The following is a 17,907-nucleotide window of genomic DNA, read 5'->3' as shown; positions in this document are numbered from 1 at the left end:
GCCAGGTAGAGAAAGACAAATACTGTATGATATTACTTAAATGTGGAATCTTAAAATTATAAAAATAAAAGTCAAACTCATAGAAGCAGAGAGCAAGAAAGTGGTTGTTGAGTGGAGGAAATAGGGAAAGGATGGTAAAAGTACAAATTTTCAGTTATAAGATGAATAAGGCCTGAGAATTTTTGTTGTTGTTGTTGTTGTTGCTATTTCTTGGGCCGCTCCCGCGGCATATGGAGGTTCCCAGGCTAGGGGTTGAATCTGAGCTGTAGCCACCGGCCTACACCAGAGCCACAGCAACGCGGGATCCGAGCCGCGTCTGCAACCTACACCACAGCTCACGGCAACGCCAGATTGTTAACCCACTGAGCAAGGGCAGGGACCGAACCCGCCACCTCATGGTTCCTAGTCGGATTCGTTAACCACTGCGCCACGACGGGAACTCCAGGCCTGAGAATTTAATGTAAAACTTAATAACTACAGTTAATAACATTGTGCCATATAACTGAAATTTGCTGAGAGGGTACATACACTTAAATGTTCTCATCAAAAAAATTTTTAAAAGATAAATATGTTAAAAAAGATAAAAATGATGGATATGTTAGTCAACTAGATGAGGGGGGTCCTTTCATAGTGTATACATACATGTGTAAAATCACCACATTGTACATATGAAACATCTTACAATTTCACTTGTCAATTGTACCTTGATAAAGCTGAAATTAAATATATGTAGAAGCCAAGTGAGTGGTTAGGGAAAGAAGAAATAATATCTGAATGTTGACATGGAGGGGCTTCTGGAGACTTAGTATGACATGGACACTCTAAAAGTTCATTTTTCCACACTATTATTTTGTGTCTGTAGTTTTATTTAAAAAAAATGTTTATTATAGGAAAAGAGTGGGGAATGAAGTCAGTTCAGACCAATGAGAAATTGGGACAAAGTTAAAGTCTAAACTTGATTTTTTTCAAAATAAATAGTTTAAAAAATAGACGTTTCATATTGGTAGGCTTAGACTTTTAAGGTATTCAAAACCCAGTATAATTATACTCATTTAAATAAAGCCAATAGTTTTTTCTCAGAAATAATACTTTTAAACTGTTTGGCCACTGCATGTTTAATCTAGTATGTAGGGAGACTGGGAAAAGACTGCCACATGATTTTGAGGTTGAAACCTAAATGTCTAACAATGGAAAAACGTATAAAGAAAATGTGGTACTGGAGTTCCCATTGTGGCTCAGCAGTAATGAACACGACTAATATCCATGAGGATGCAGGTTTGATCCGTTACTGGAGAACATCCATTATTGGAGAAAAATCCATTACTGGAGAACAGAGCATCATCTTTAAGAAAATGCAGGAAGGACTTGATGACCATTAAGATCCCTAGGTTGACCTGAGAAAACAAATGTTGGCCTTTCTTGCTGTTCCACACAGTTCCTGTTGTCAGTGGGATCCCGAGTTGCTATGGCTGTGGTGTAGGCTGGCAGCTTCAGCTCTAATTTGACCCCTAGTCTGGGAACTTCCATGTGCTGCAGGTGTGGTCCTAAAAAGAGAAAAAATAAAAAGAAGAAAATGTGGTACATACATACAATGGACCATTATTTAACCTTAAAAAAAGAAGTTCTTTCATATGATATAACATAGATGAACCTTGGGAACATTGTGCTAAGTGAAATAGGCCAATCACAGATGGACAAATGCTGCACGATTCCACTAACATGAGGTATCTAAAACTGTTTATCTCATTCTCATAGAAGGAGAAAGTAAACTGGTGGTTGTTAATGGGTGGGGAGAGGGAGAAATGTAGAGTTGCTATTTAACAGGTATAAAGTTTCAATTAAGCAGGATGGAAAAGTTTTAGGGATCTGCTCTACAGCATTACACTTAAAGTTAAAATACTATATTACACACATAAACTTGTTAAGAGGAAAGATCTCAAATTATGTGTTCTTACAACAAAAAAATCGTTTTAAAGAGTTGAATTTTAATAACTTCTTGCAAGTAATAAAATATATATGTATGGGAACATAATGCAACTGGCTAGGTTTCAGATTTTAAAAGAAACAAATAGTTTTCTTTACAGACATGTACTTTTTTTTTTTTCCCCTGAAGGGTGAGTGAAACTCAGCTCTTGCTAGCTATAATATATATCTGGCATCAAATGACTTAATATGTATCTATCATATATATTATATATATATATATATATATATATATAAATTATATATATGATTGAAGCAAGTGGGAAGTAACCTAGAAAACTCAGTCATTGATTCAGTCAGTAATTCTGTGGTCTGAGTTGTATAGGGAGATATAGGAGCTGGTAGAAGGGTCCCTCCCAGATAGGTATACCATCCATTACTGGAGAACAGAGCATCATCTTCAAGAAAACAGGAAGGACTTGATGACCATGAAGATCCCTAAGTTGGCCTGAGTAGACAAATGTTGGCCTTTCTTGCTGTTCCACACAGTCCCTATTGCCATCCCCTTAGCAAGTAAATACTAGAGTTTAGGAAATCATGCTAAGTAGATTCCTAAAAGGTGCTTTTGTGGGCAGATCAAAAGCTTAATATTATTTTTTAAAAATTAATTCTGCTGACCACACAAAGACATAGAATTAACCTACTGAACAAAGTATAAACATTTATACTGATGCAAACAAAACAACAGTGACTGCTATTTACTTGAATTTCTTCCCAGTATGTTCTTGCTGAGCTCAGCTTATATATGAAATATCGTGGCAACCGTTATATAAATGATGAAGTTAATGCTAAGGAGGGTACATATCTTGATTAAGATCTTACATCTGGTAATTGGCATTTGGATTTTAACTCTGAGTTATCTGAACAATCTATGGAGATGTCTCTGGAAATTTTTGCTGAAATTTATAAAAATTGAATATTCCTGCCAATCAACCTGTAGATTTGGGGGAGTAAATTTTAAGCACGGGATGCCTAACTTCAGCAAAGTTACGATTTTGTTGTTGAGAGGAATAAAAGGAATACATTTTAAGTGGAGCTTATACAATACTAAATTTGCCAAGGAAAGAGGTATTTTAAATTAACATTAGTTTGTTTGTTTTTTAATTTAGGAAGTGAGAACAATAAATAAATTAATGATATGCCTTTATTTTATAACTCCAAATATTTTTTCTTCTTACAGAAGAAAACATCATAGGTGTTTTAAAATAGATGTGCTCAAAGGCAGTGTTTTGAAATAGCATTTCAGTGATCGAAGTCTTTATCATAACTCAATTTCTACTTTTGTTATTTCAGTACAGATATCAGCATTCTTTCTTCAGACTTTGCCTCCCCTAAATTTGATGTCAGGGACAGTTCTGGTGAATCTAGATTCACTAAGACAAGTGACTTATCAAGTTTATGACTTGTTCCATTTAAAGATCTCTTGTTTTAATAGAAGTAAAGGTCTTATTTACCTAATTGCCAGAGAATGAAGCTAAAAATGTAGAATTTCAGCACCAGAAAGCAGTATGGAAGTGATTTGCTTGCTTATTTTTTGCTGCTTTTTTTTTTTTTAAATTCTACAACCACCTCTTTCCTCTCTTGTAAAACTATGCCACGTTGGTGGCCACCCACTCTGCCCACGTGTAAGATGGACCTCAAAGTCACATGAAGTATCGTGAAGACTCAGTGAGGTTGAAAAGGAAAAGAAAATTGATACCTCTGGTTTAAGAAGAGAAGGCCTCAGCAGTTGTTGTTGCTGCCAAAGGAAATTAAAATAGAAAAAAGTTTAGAAAATAATTCAGATGGAAAAGGTAGCTTATGACTGAAAAGAAGGGAAAAAAAGGCCATGGCTTAAAACTCGTTACCTTGCTATATGATTTATTGTTCATGGGATACCTTCCAATAGCATTAAATAATATTTTGACCATTTATGTTGGAACAAAAACACCTAAGAATTGTGTTTCAATTTCATCATTATTTTAATTAACATCAAAGTTAATAACCTTAGTAAATAAAAATCTATAAAATTTTTTTGGTTTAAGCTTCTTAGTGCAATGCTTTTTTTTTTTCTTTTTTCTTTTTTTCATGGTGGCACCTGTGGCATATAGAAGTTCCTGGGCCAGGGACTGAATCTAAGCCACAGCTGTGACCTACAGTGCACCTGTGACAATGCTTATTTCATTTTCTTGACTGAGGAACTATATGCTAAAATATACTAAAATCTTAGTGACTTCACTGATAGCATCTCTTACAGTGTGGTTCACCAAATACCACTGGCGAGAGTGTCCAGTATCTTTTCTGTAGACTGAGAGTCAAATTAACATAAAGAAAAGCCAGAGCTTTCTAATTGTTTGATTTTTTTTCCTTTTAACTTTTTATAAGCTCAAGCTCTAACATGGTAGGAATGAGCCTTGGACTGGTATATATAAAAAAAAAGTTAAATAATCCTACATTTTCTAAATTAGGTTCATAGCCTTAGAAAAATTAGGGGGACTGTCCCAATATCGAGTAAAAACTAATTCAGGAAAAAATAAATTTATCTTTGAAAAGGTGAGCAGTTGTTCTTTGTTCACCCATTGAATAATAACTTAAAATACTAAAACAAAGAAACAACAAATATTCAAAAAAAAATAAATAGCAAATCACACTTATAAGTTTTGTTGAAATAGAGAAAAATCCCTAGTTTTAAAAGACTGCAAATCAGTCCTGCCTAGAACATAAATATTTTCCTAGTAAGCTTGATGTAACATAACACCATAAAGCCCTTACCTCTGATGTATAACCTCTCCTGCAAGGCAGAAATGAAGAAATCAGTATTAAACATCTTGGATTTTCAGATTAAATTGAATTATAGATAAGGGCATTTTAAGAAAATTAGAGGAAAATTGAGAAAGTAAATTTTACTAAAAATTGTCTCAGTGAGAAATATAATTTTCAGCAGTATCAAGACTGGAGGATCAAGGTTTCACACCTCCATTATTAAAAACAATTATCACCCCAGACCCTCATTCCATATGAACATCAAACCATACACAATCTATTTTTAACTCAGTGGTGTATAACACACTTTAACCCTATTATGATCAATTGGATTAAAAATATTCTGCATCATCTCTGTCCTAGACAAGTCTTGATACATATAAGATCATCAACTGGCAAAAAAATATGCTTCATACATGAAAAACACATCTGGTATAGGACAAGGAATTATCTCTATGACTAGAACATATTCTACATGTTTGTAAGATTTTTTTTGTTGTGTTAATTTGTTCTAAAAATAATAAATGAAAAATATTGATTAGCCTTTAAAGGGCAATTACATTATTAGACATGAAGTGGAAAAGCTTTTGAGATATAATAGCCAAACATTCAATATTACATAACGATTTATAAAGTTAAATGGAACACAAGTGGTGAAACATTTGTACTTGAAAGGGAAAAAAGTGTGGAATGTTTTAAATGTTGAACATCATTAAAGTTTTTTCATTTAGTATTCATTAAACACTTGATCCAAAGTATTAAACTGGTGCTATTGACCATGCTACCAACAAAACAATCTCTGTAGGAAATGTATTTAAAATATTTCACAGACTTTACAAGGTAAGTCCACTTATTTGAATGCATTTAAGTGACTAAGTCATTATTAACTGAAACGGTTGGTAATAATAGTAATATAATGCTTATATGTAAATACAGCTATTTGCAATTTATTACAATCATCCTGCCTTATCTGTGGTTTCAGTTACCCAGAGTCAATCATGATCCAAGAATATTAAATGGAAAATTCCAGAAAAAAATTAGTTTTAAATTGTGCTTCATTCTGGGTAGCATTATAAAATCTCACACTGCCCTCTCTGTCCCACCCAGAATGTGAGTCATCTCTTTGTCCTGCATATCCACATGGTATACACTACCCATCCATTAGTAGAAGGGAAAAAATTGTATGTATAGGGTTTGTTACTATTTGAAGTTTCAGGCATCCACTAAGGGTCTTGAAGGTTATCCCTGTGGCTATGCAGGGACGACTACACTTGAAATATACCTATAGTGAGTTTTACACACTTGGGTTTCAAAAATGACTATTGAGTCATATACATAATATGTGTATATGTGCCTTTTATACATAATATAAAATGTCCAGTAAAACCTAGATTTTGTTTTCTAGGATATTTAAATTGCCTATTTTCATTAACAAGATTTTTAATAAATATAAGAAATAAAATATCAATAGATGTCAATGTAGGAAATAAAATGTCATTAGATGTTCTAGTATACTATTTCCATTAACCTTTTTGTTGCCTTTTATTTGGGTATTTGTACAGTATATGTTAGTTCAAAGGCAAAAAGTGACTCAGAAAAGGTAAACAACAGAATCAATATGTATAATTATCTGTGTGCTTTCAACTAACATGACTTCCTATTGGTCTTTATAAAACCAGTCATATAATACTGATACATCTTTAGTTTATAGCCAATGTGTATTAATTATTCATTTTAAGCCATTTGTATGCATTGCTGTTTACTTTTAACAATAAGGAAAATGTATGGTGACCTGTTTATGTCTTTTAATAAGGTGTAATAACTTCTTGTGCACTAATTGGAACATGATAAATGAAGAAGGAAAAGCGTTTTGTTTTGTTTTGTTTTTAGAATTTTTTTTTTACAAGTTGATTGTCAGGCTGTGAGGACTTAGGGGTTGTGGAGAGGAATGATATTTTGGCTTGTATGGTCAAAGAATATTTTTAGGTCTCATGTAGAAGATGTTTCAATTGATTTTTATGACAAAGGGAATCTCCAAATTTAATGTCAGTAAAATACTAGATTATAGGAATGAGTGTTTTATTTGAAAAGTATAAAATACTAATAAATTTTTAAATTTTAAAAATATTATAAAAAGTACAATGTAACAATTTAATAAGGCCATACATACCTGCATAAAGTTATTTTGATTTCTTGTATTTCTTTGGCAATTATAGATATTTCATTATCAAGGAATCCTAAGGAATTATCAATAATTTTTTTCACATTTCCAGGAAGTTGATACAAAATAGTTTAAAAAACACCAGACATATTAAAGGCTTACACAATTTGAATAATACCTTGTCAGAGTCCGCCAAATAGCACAAGTTCTCATGCATATGACCAGCTGCCAACAAAAACTCCAACTTAAGTTTTTCAGTGAAAGAGAGAAAAAAATCATGTTCAAGAACCCCAAGAAAGAAATTACTCTTGATTTGGATGAAAAGAATCTGGAGTAGAGGAGCTAATGAAAATAATTAACTTCACAGATTTTTTTTATTTGCTATTGTTAGTTAGTGATGCCAGATCAAATTTGAAGAAATGTCACATACTCTAAGAGCCAAACATAACCCATGGAAATGATGCATTGTAGGTTCTGAATCTAGATTAATATACTTACAGTGGCCATTATCAATCAAGATTTTGCCTATATTTTGGAATTTTGTTTTCCTCTGTGCAGACTTATATCTTCTAAAATATTAAAACTGGAGAGTAAAATAAACAATTATATTTGTATTCAAAGTGGGGATTTCCTATAAATAAAATTTATTCCATGTGTGAGATGGAAAAAAACAAAGTAATTACTTGATGGTCAAGTGTAGCCTTCATTAAGATACAAAGATGGTACTTAGCTGATGCCTTTAAGAACAATTACAACTACAGAAATTTCTGCCTAGAATATAGATTTTTATTCTTTTTGCCTAAGATAAAAAAAAAAGACCTACATAAAACTGGCAATAATTCATCAGATATATTCCCTCTTGATTTCTATTTAAATTTTTTATATTTCATTTATACACTAAGGCTAAAGTTGGATGATTTATCCATAGCAATTAAAAATAACTAGGAATAAAGCTGATAATGCACTTTTCTAAATTTTAATAGACAAGCACATCTGATAATATTGATAAACTTACTGGAAAATATAACTTTCAACAATGAAGTAGTCTAAATTCATATTAGCAACAATGAAATAGTCTAATAAATACTAGAAAGAACTTTGTAGACATTTATTTCTCTTCTTGATGAAACTGATTATAATTTTTTTATTAACTTGGAGAAAAATACTATTTTTGAAGGAGGTTCCTATGATAAAATTATAGTAAAGGAGATGATATAATAATGTGGACAAGCAAAACTAAAGAGCACTTTAAACATCTGTGGGAACAAGGAAATGCCTTATAAAAGTCAACAACTCAAGATTTATTTCCATTATAAAGAAGGGAAAAGAAAGCACAATGAGAAATAATAGAATAAGACAGCAATTGAAAAAGTAAAAGATTTATCAAATGTATAAGCATACTAGTAAGATAAAAGCAAGCCAGAGTAGAGAATGTTCTTATAAGAAAACAAATGTCTATATCTTATAGCACCTGAGATTTATTTTGGAATACCATAATGTCTGCCATCTCCTACATTTCTAGATACATTTTACTTTGTTAGTATTTCTTCTTACCAGATACATTGGCTTCAAGGAAATAACAGGACATATGATATCATTTTTTTAGCTTATCTATCACAGTCTGCTGTTTTCCTGGAGCACTCATACAAAACTATGATCAAAAGGTAAATATGCAACTTTCTTAACATGATAAACAAGCCATTGGTTTAAACTGGATATCTTAACTTTCATGCCCATATATTCCCATTGAAAAATAGATGGAAATTACTTACTTTTTAAATAAATGTAGACAAATAATGCTACTTCGTAGTTAAGAAAATTAATGTAAACCTATGAGTTAGTAATGATGAGATTAAAACTTTTAAATTAAAAAAATGAGTAAAACCAGTATAGCATTGAGTATAGAGTAAAAGAATAGAATCTTCTTTAGTGTTCAGTTTTGCCTCCACTCGAAGGTTATGGTCAACAAAAGAGTTGTCCAGTTAAGACAGGAAAAGCAACATTACAGTGAAGTAGACTGACTGGGAGATGGTTTTTCAATTCCCTCAACAATATTGTGCAACTTCTCCTGGTTTTGTTCAGATGTCTTTTCCATATTTGCTGTCTCTGAAGGGCAACTCATTTGAAGTTTTGAGAGGGGTGCTGGTGGATTATTTTTTTCTATTTGACTGTACATGTTAGCTACTGACTGTTCAAGTTTTGCTAAGTTTTTTATATGCTTGAGGATGCCTTTTGGTTCCCTTCGAAGGTTTGCAGTACACATTGTTGTTGATGTGGATAGCTGTACTGTAGTGGATTTCATTTCCTTGGCTGGTGTCACACTGACAGTGTGTTTAGTAGCTGGTGTACACACACACATGGTGGACAGAGCTGAAGTTGAAAGAGGCAGTGGGGAAGAAAGAGGAGGAGATGGTGGAGGAAGAGAGGGAAGTGAAGGTAAAATAGGTGGAGGAGAAAAAATAGAGGGAGAAGGAGGGGGAACAGAAAGTGGAAGAAGTGGAGGAGGAGGAAGAGGAGGAGGATTAGAAGGAGGAGAAGGAGGAAGACAGGAAAGAGCAAAAGGAGTAGGGATAACAGGAGGAGGAGGAGGAGGAGAAGGAGGAAAAGGAGGAGGAGAAGGAGGAGGAGATGAGGGAGGAGGAGGAGGAGAGATTTTTAGTGGATGAGGAAGATTTTCTGAAGTGTTCCTTTTGTTTCTGAGAGTCATCATATAAGTGGGTGTCTCTCTCCTAAAGAGCACAGAATTTGAAATGCAAGGCATTGAAGGAGAAAGTTCCAAGGAACAATCAGCAGGAGAAACGATGACATTAGGTTCTGATTTGAGTTCCACAGTTCTTGAAACAGTTGGCAAAGTGGAGAATGAGGGGTAAGACCAAGGAGAAGAAAGCGAAGAGTCTGAAGACAGAGATTGTGACTGTTCTGTTCCTTGTACAATCAGTGATTCACTTTGTCTTATTTGCTCTTTCTCTGTTATATTTGTATCTTCAACTGTTACCAAGGGACTACTGTCACCTCTTTCGTTTGGATTGGTTTCAGTGCCTTCACTCTCAGTTTTCTGCTTGGTGCTTTGCCATTGCTTTAGAGCTACAGTTTCTGTTCTATTGGGAAGTTCCCACATTGGTCTCCTAGGTAAGCAAATTGGCCGATTCCACATCCTCTGAATCTTTTCTCTTGGGCCTCTCAGAAATTCATTTTTGGCTTGTGTTTTGGGTAAAAATGACTGTACAAAATCTGTTCTTAGTGAAAAGCCTGAATTTGTTGGTCTTTGATCTGTATATTCCTTATAAAAGGTATTATGGGTGCTTAAGGAGTCCTCATCAGACAACAGTGTGAATTCTCTTGCTGACTTGGGCCAGCTGTTCTCAAGAGATCCATCTACATGAGTCTGCTTCTGAGCCTCAAAAGTATTGGAAGAAAAGTGTTGATCTTTCCTGTCTTCTGAGACTGATTTATTTTCCCTGCTTTGTTGGAAATGGTAGAGAAGGAAAAGACTTGAAAGAAAAGAAGATAATGAAATGTAAGGAAACAGGTTGTGACATAGCTTTCATGAGAAAGATGTTTTTATGATTCTCATTACTACTTCAAAATATAAAAGGCCAAATAACACTAATAATATATTGGAGCAAGGCATTACTTTCATGTTTCTGTTCTAAAAAAAAAAAGCAGAGCAGGAAAAGCTTGAGAGCTGTTAGTAGCATGAGAAATTCTCATTTTTTAAAAAAATGTGTCAATATTCACACTGACTTTTTAAGTTGGTTTGATATAGCCAAGTTTCCATGACACACTTAACAGTACGCTCTAGTGAATAAATCACAATTGTCCAAATTGCAGACTAGCATGTTGGCTAGTGATTTCATATCGTTTGCCTGTTGAGGGTGCTCAGAGCTGACTGTTTTGAGGAAAGGATCCTTAGCTGTGTCTAATTTAGTACTGCCCGTTATCTCTCATCTAAGTAATTCTGGCCTGGAGCTAAAAGTACTCTCCTGTCTGAGATAAAGTTTGCAAGTAATTTTCTAGTATCCAGATTAAGAGAATTATAGTCCCCAAGGACAGATGAGAGAATGTCTCTCAGAGAGTTCAAAATTACCATTGAGAAACTGAATATAAGAATCATGACAGAGATTGTTTTCTTCCATTTTTCAATTTTATCCTTAATCATTTAAAAGCACTATAAATATTACAAATAAGAAGAGGGACGATTGGTGTTTCTTTTGAACATGGTGTGGATTAAATTTTAGTCAAGACTCACTTTAATGAAAAGATATATTAATGTAACAGTTTTGATATCACTGAAATATTTCCTCAGATATGGATGCTGAGTCATAGTGGCTGTAAGTCTTAAATACAATTGAATAAGTCAAGAGCACAAATAAGTGTCTCTAATGAAAGCTTTGGGACCCTTCCACCAGAAAGACAGGGGGAGTTGTGGTCTTAAATGGTCACTTATTAGACTTTGCTCTCAAGCTCAGAGTAACAATTATTTTTGTTATTATTTAATATTCACCCACATATAGAAACAAAATAAAAGGGACATATTTTGAATAAAAATTAAATAGCTACATGGAAAAATAAGGATGAGAGGTGAGGCAATAAAATAATATATAAAGCCAAAATTATTATTGTGTCATTTGGCAAAAATATAATCTGCAAGAGAATTCTCATAGGTAGAGAATTATTCTCTCCTGAATAATTCAGAAAGTGGAGACAGTTTGGACTAAACAAACAGATACTACTTTTAAAAACCTTGAAAAGTCATTTTTAAAAATCAAGGTTGACATTATATAGCATCTGTTTCTGTGTAGATATATTCTTGGTTTTATTTTTCTTGGAAAGGACTATCTATACAATGCACCACATCACTTTTGATTGAAGATATCCATACATGTTTTTAACAAATTAAAAACAAGGAGAATTTTGAAACTCCTTGTGGTAGACACAGGTACTATCAGTAGGAACACTTGTTTAAACTCATGCAATTTCCAGGTAGCGAAAGGGTGTAGAAGATACAACTTTCTTTTTAGAAGTAAATGATTATACAGTAAAAGATGAAGATTACTGTATATGGAGCAAAACAGCAATTAATCTATTCTATTGCATCTTTTTTTCTAATGCCTTTGTATTAGAATGATATTATTTACTTACTTATGCCTATGTATCCACAGGTGAGAAAGAGAAAACATGTGATAGAAAAAAAAAAAGTTTTAACTATAGTTAATTTGAGATGGCTATGAAAATACTAACAGGAACTTGCTTTAAATACTTCATATGTATATTCAAAAAAGAAAATTCATGTATTTTATATTTGCATTTATTCATATGAATAATTTTAATAATGCTTCAGATAAAGTCACATGGCATTTATTTGGTTTTCTTAGTGCATAAAATTACACCTAGCTATCTATCTTCTATACATAGGTTAAATTCACCTCTATTAAACATCAATAACTTCAGTTCTAAAACAAATTATAAATGAGATTCTAAGAAATTGTTTCTATGTCCTAACTGAAAAAATTAGTCCATGTTGATTTATAAAGAAGATATAAATAACATTTGGAAGGAAGATAGAAGTACTATGATGACTGACGGAGTAATCACTGAATCTACATTGTTATTAATTACTTAGGAAGCTATTTTTTAAAAAAGTGACCTTTGATTTCTAAAAACATCTAATAATAATTTCTTTGGAGCTATCTTATTTTCTAGTAATTTATGATTTGAATCCTGGTAAGCTTTTGAATACAGAAGTTAAACATTTATTAAAGATAATTAAATGTGAAGAACTTAAAATACTTTAACAAATACATGTTAGAATTGCAAAGTCTTCTTCTATGTACCACAATTTTTCAAATAAAATAGTCCCCTAGTGTTGCTATTTGAACAGTATCACCATCAAACTATATTGGTTCCAGATAGTGTTATAGTATACCTGCTTTTGTTAAATAAAAATAAATATATATATATCCCTCACTCATTTCAAAACACACTCAACTTGACACATCCTCTTTTTTAGTTTCAAACATTTTTTGCTAAAGGTGGTTAACAATCAAAGAGAATCAAATCTTATTGGCTCAATTCCTACATTCACCAATAATTCAAAAAAAGACTATCACCTTAAACTTATGGAAAAAAAAAACATATTTAAAGTATGAATCCTGTATTATACATTGCTCTAGAAGTAGCATGTCTACCATTAAGTTATTTTAAATTCAATTTTAGCATTAAAATATATATTAAAATCAGTTTTACATTTTAAAAACTATTTTCAATATAACCTTATATACCAGTATTAATACAGCAAACATTGATACATACTTATATTTAAAAATAGTTTTCCCACTAAAAAGTATATTTCATATTTTTTGAGGCTTGCTTTATTCCTACTAGTAAATGCTACAAATGTAACACACAGCATGTGTTTTAGTCCCTCAGTTCTACCAAATTCTCACTAATAAAATTTTTTATGGATTTAATTTAATCATAATCAAAATTTTAAAATATTCTTGTTTTTCATGTCATGTCTTAATAGAGTTACTCTTGAATTTTTAAAATATAGGCATGTTAAATATCTCCAAAAGGAATCAGGTTTTGAGAGTAGCATCATTTTAGAAACTATAAAGTTATGAAGTCTTTTAACAGTAATTTAAAAGTCTTTTTCAAAAATGATAATTTAGTATTGCTTCAAGATTCCAAATAGTACAGGAGAAATATTAAGCTATCACAGCAGTCTTGTTTGAGGGGAATATAATTAAAAGACTATTCTTAAGTGGTTGGATATTTAATATTCTTGTTGGATATTTAATATTCTTTATTTTCATTCAGATTTTAATTATGTTATAACATCTTAAAATAATATCCTAGAAAAGTCTATTTTTTTTAGATGATAGAATTGGTTTTTGATTACCAAATAGGAGTTGGCTTTTGATACCAAATCAGGAATTACTGCTTTATGATTGTGCTTTATTTTCCTCATTTTTTTTTTGAGAAATTCAGAATCAAATTTTAATTTGGGGGAAAATGTCTGCTTGATTCTGAAGGTTTAGTGATTAAAATACAATACTCAAGCTATTCATCTGCAAATGTCTCCTCCAATTGAATACTTTTTTCCTGTCACTAATTTTTTTTTAATGTTCTTGTGTTTGTCTTTTGATTGTTACTTTTCAATTGAACTTTTCTTAGGTTCTCATCTTAACAATATTCTGTTTAGAAAAATGTAACAATCAAAGTAGGCTGTAAACTGTATTTCCACATCAAATAAAATAGTTGAAATGAAATACTCACCACATAGCGTCCTGGAAAACCCACTAAAAGTCCCAAAAGATCTACTTACATTGTGCTATCCCCAAGTTCTTCATAGAGATGTGCACCCGGAGGAGGAGGGGGTGGTGGAGGCATAGCCACTGGTGCCGGGGCAGGCGCTGCTGGTTTAGCTGCAGGTAGGGCGGACTGGATGCGCGCTGTCTTGGTGCACTCGGCTTGGCGTCTTTGGTAAAGTAAGGAGGTTTTTCAAAACTCATTTTAGAAATCATATAATTATGAATATACTACCTTTTAATAATAAGGTCCAGTAATCAGAGGAACCCACTTAATTCTTTTACACAAATATTTTACTATTAACTGATAAAATTAAAAAAAGCATCCCACAGAGCATCCTTTAAGTGTAACCTCTTCCTTTTTTTTTTTTTTTAATATTTACTCGAATAATGGGTAGGATTCAATAGAAATATTTGCAAATTAAGTTAAATGATACTATTAAAGGGTGAAAGCAAAATATTTATACAAATGTGACTGATAATGGGTAGTTATTTAATGGATCTCATTCAGAAGATACATATTTTCCTTTATTATGTCTTCCATCTTTAAAATAAAGTAAAATAATTTACTTTATTTTAAATTATTTTACCAGTTCCCCTCGTGGCTCAGTGGTTAGCAAACCCGACTACATCCAAGAGGACTCAGGTTTGATCCATGGCCTCACTCAGTGGGTTAGGATCTGGCATTGCCCTGAGGTGTAGTGTAGGTCGCAGACATGGCTTGGATCCAGCATTGTTGTGGCTGTGGCGTAGGCCGGCGGCTACAGTTCCGATTGGACCCCTAGCCTCGGAACCTCCATATGCCATAGATGTGGCCCTATAAGACAAAAAGACAAATATATATATATATATATATATATATATATATATATATATATATTTATTTATTTTTTAAAAATATTTTTGACATTAGTTTAAAGAGGCTGTGGAGGTATTCATATTCAGGGGGGTTTAGTGAGCTTTTATTTCCCTTGGATTCCTAGGAATGGCTGTGATTCCTCATTAGAGCTAAGCTGTGCCTTTTGACTTTCCTGGATACTGATAATTCCTTCCTTAAAACCAAGATTTCAAAGGGTAGAACCTATCAGGACAAACTCTCTTTTACCTTTCCTCCTTGGGCTGGGTTGTCAAAAACCAGCCCAAGTAGATCTACACAAAATTACAAAGGAATTTGAACTAAAAAATGCACAATCCCTGCAAATACAAAACAGACTAATACCTGGTTCTGGACAGGCTGACTACTTTGTCAGTATTATCTGGGCTTTTTCTTTTCATATTATATAAAATCATATGCAAAATATTAGTAATTATACTTACACTTTAAACCTGTTTAGGAAAGCAATGAGTAAGAAAAAAAGAGAAAGTTCCATGAGAAATATTGCATTCATAATATTTTAACATCTGATTTATTCTAAATTTTAAATAATTTATTGGTTAAACTCATAATGACACAGACTTAATAACATAGTAGGGAAATTAAGTATTTCAATTCAGAAGGTGAAAATGGTGAACACTTTATTATTACTGTCACAGTCCTACAAACTGTTAAAACATTCATTTCAGGAAAACAAAGAAATGAACTAAATAGAATATGATAAACTGGATTAAAACATGCATATGTGAATATCAACCCTGACAGAGAAATGGAATATTACAGATGATCTGATCTTTATAATTGGTTTCTTGGTTTACTGTGCTTGAAGAATATTAAAAGAATGGAGACAGGTAGCAAGCCTTGATTATACTCCTGGCCTCACTTTGAAGCCGAAGCTAGAATTGGAAGGTGCAACTCCTGGGTAATGGATTTATGACACTTTTCCTACATTTGCCTCTTAGTTTCCCATGCATAGCAAATTTCAAAGACACATCTTAATATGAAAGAATAACCAGTCTTTCCAGTTTATTTACAAGCAGGGTATGAAGTTACAAAAGTTAGGTTTTTAAATATTAAAATTTTACTTTGAAACAAGAGCAGTGGAAAATTCATTTTGTTTACTTCTGTTAATCTATAAAACGGAGTAACTAAACTTCATAGAATGTTAAGCTGATTACTGAACTAAAAATAATTAAATAATGCATCTTCACAATGTTTAAATATTAAACATTTTACTTTTTAAATTAAAATTCAGACCACTGAGTATAATATCCAGGGTGCTTCAGTTTTAATTACTGCATTGTGTACCAAATATAAGTTTTCTCACTGTTTTTAATGCTAGCAGCATATAATAAAGCTCCTTTTGGAAATAGTTGAGTGAAAAAGAATAATTGTAATACAGATTATATTTACCAGGACAATTAATATTTGCTTGATGGCTTAATAATCTAAAAAAATTTATCCAGTGTTGTTTATTCATAGGCTTTAGATTGGCATATCAATTGATTAAGCACACATTTAACTTCAGTATATTGAACTAAATGTTATATTTGCGACTTTACATTCCTTTTGTGACAAAAATTTTCCTATGGAATCTTAATGCAGAGCATACTTTGGAAACTTCAGGCTGGAATTATTTAATTTAAAAGAAAATTCTCAGTGTTAGAGAACAAAGATAATAGTTTAAGAACATATAAGGACTATTTTAGCACCTTCCTTGTAGGTATATTAAGGGATAAGTAGCTGTTCTACCATTATTTCTTACCATTTGTTATATCAAGTAATTAATATGATTTATGATTCCTAGCTGTTACTTATTTTCATTTTGTGAAATGAAACCCTCAGAGTTATCTTAATCTATTCCACATTTTTTTCACGAATCATTGTCAATAGGGATATACTTAAAATATAAAGCCCTCTATAAAAGGTTCCCCATGCCTAGTATCAAGTAAAGAACAGCTTAGCTTGCTAGACCATTTTATTTTCTTTTTGCTTTTTGTTTGTTTTGTTTTATTTTTATTTTGTTAAAAGTATAGTTGATTTACAGTGATGTGCCAATTTCTGCTATACAGCAAAGTGACCCAGCCCCCCCCCACACATATATACACATACATACATTCTTTTTCTCATATTATCTACCATCATGTTCTAACTCAAGAGAATGGATATAGTTCCTTGTTCTATACAGTAAGACCTCATTGCTTATTATTTTAAATATAGATGTTTAAATTAGCTAAAAATTATTTGACTACTTTGAAGAGTCTAAAGAAGAAAAATGTAGATATTTTAAATGGATATAGGAACCAGAAAAACGTAAAGACTGTACAGCCAAAACAGGCTGTTAAATGTTATAGTCTAGGCCATAACAAGGCTACCAAAGAAAGAAGAAACCATATGGAAAATATGAGTGTTAAATGATTTTGCAAACACTGATCATCTGCACAGAGGTAAGTTTAACAATATGAATAAAAATGTATCATGGCAATTTAGTCAGGCTACAGACCTTCCTTTGGAACTGGGGTAGCTGCATATAACATTCCACTGCCTTTGCCCCAGGATACCTAGTACCTTTTCCCCCAGAGATCTCAACCTGTGGAGAGCATAAACAAAGCTAAAGGAGGTAACCTAATATTCCTATAGGATAAGAATATATTAGGAGCACAGGAACTCTGAGCAATCTGTAAAAATGTATTGAAAGTTTGTATTGTTTTCCCTTAAAGAAGGTCATTTGGTAGAAGAAAAATGTAGCACTCCTAGAATGGCTGCACTATTCATATTTTACAACTACTAAGCCATTTCTCCAGAGACAGTTTTTTGATAATGCCTTCGGGAGGAAC

At 32.4% G+C, this 17,907-nt stretch overlaps 1 protein-coding gene and 1 long non-coding RNA gene across 8 annotated transcripts in view; one reads left to right on the top strand and one right to left on the bottom strand.

Annotated features, from left to right (window-relative positions):
• PCDH15 (protocadherin related 15) overlaps window positions 1–17,907 on the bottom strand; it is a 734,454-nt gene that overhangs the window by 7,484 nt on the left and 709,063 nt on the right. For 5 of the 7 annotated variants that reach the window (XM_047760762.1, XM_047760764.1, XM_047760766.1 and 2 more), the window contains 2 exons: window positions 15,514–15,522; window positions 14,214–14,366 (listed from right to left, as the gene is read on the bottom strand). In XM_047760762.1, coding sequence (XP_047616718.1) covers window positions 14,214–14,366; window positions 15,514–15,522 — 162 coding nt within the window. Of the gene's footprint in view, window positions 1–3,682; window positions 3,722–4,734; window positions 4,754–8,633; window positions 10,378–12,028; window positions 12,035–14,213; window positions 14,367–15,513; window positions 15,523–17,907 lie in introns of those variants that run through there. The other 2 variants (XM_047760769.1, XM_047760768.1) reach the window with 2 other exon arrangements.
• LOC125115965 (uncharacterized) overlaps window positions 1–17,907 on the top strand; it is a 118,258-nt gene that overhangs the window by 79,934 nt on the left and 20,417 nt on the right. The gene's annotated exons all lie outside the window — the stretch shown is intronic.

Source organism: Phacochoerus africanus, chromosome 15 (assembly GCF_016906955.1).
Source record: "Phacochoerus africanus isolate WHEZ1 chromosome 15, ROS_Pafr_v1, whole genome shotgun sequence".
In the NCBI taxonomy this organism is placed as follows: Eukaryota; Metazoa; Chordata; class Mammalia; order Artiodactyla; family Suidae; genus Phacochoerus; species Phacochoerus africanus.
Note: the sequence above shows the minus strand (reverse complement) of the source record. Positions and strands in the feature narration are given on the sequence as shown.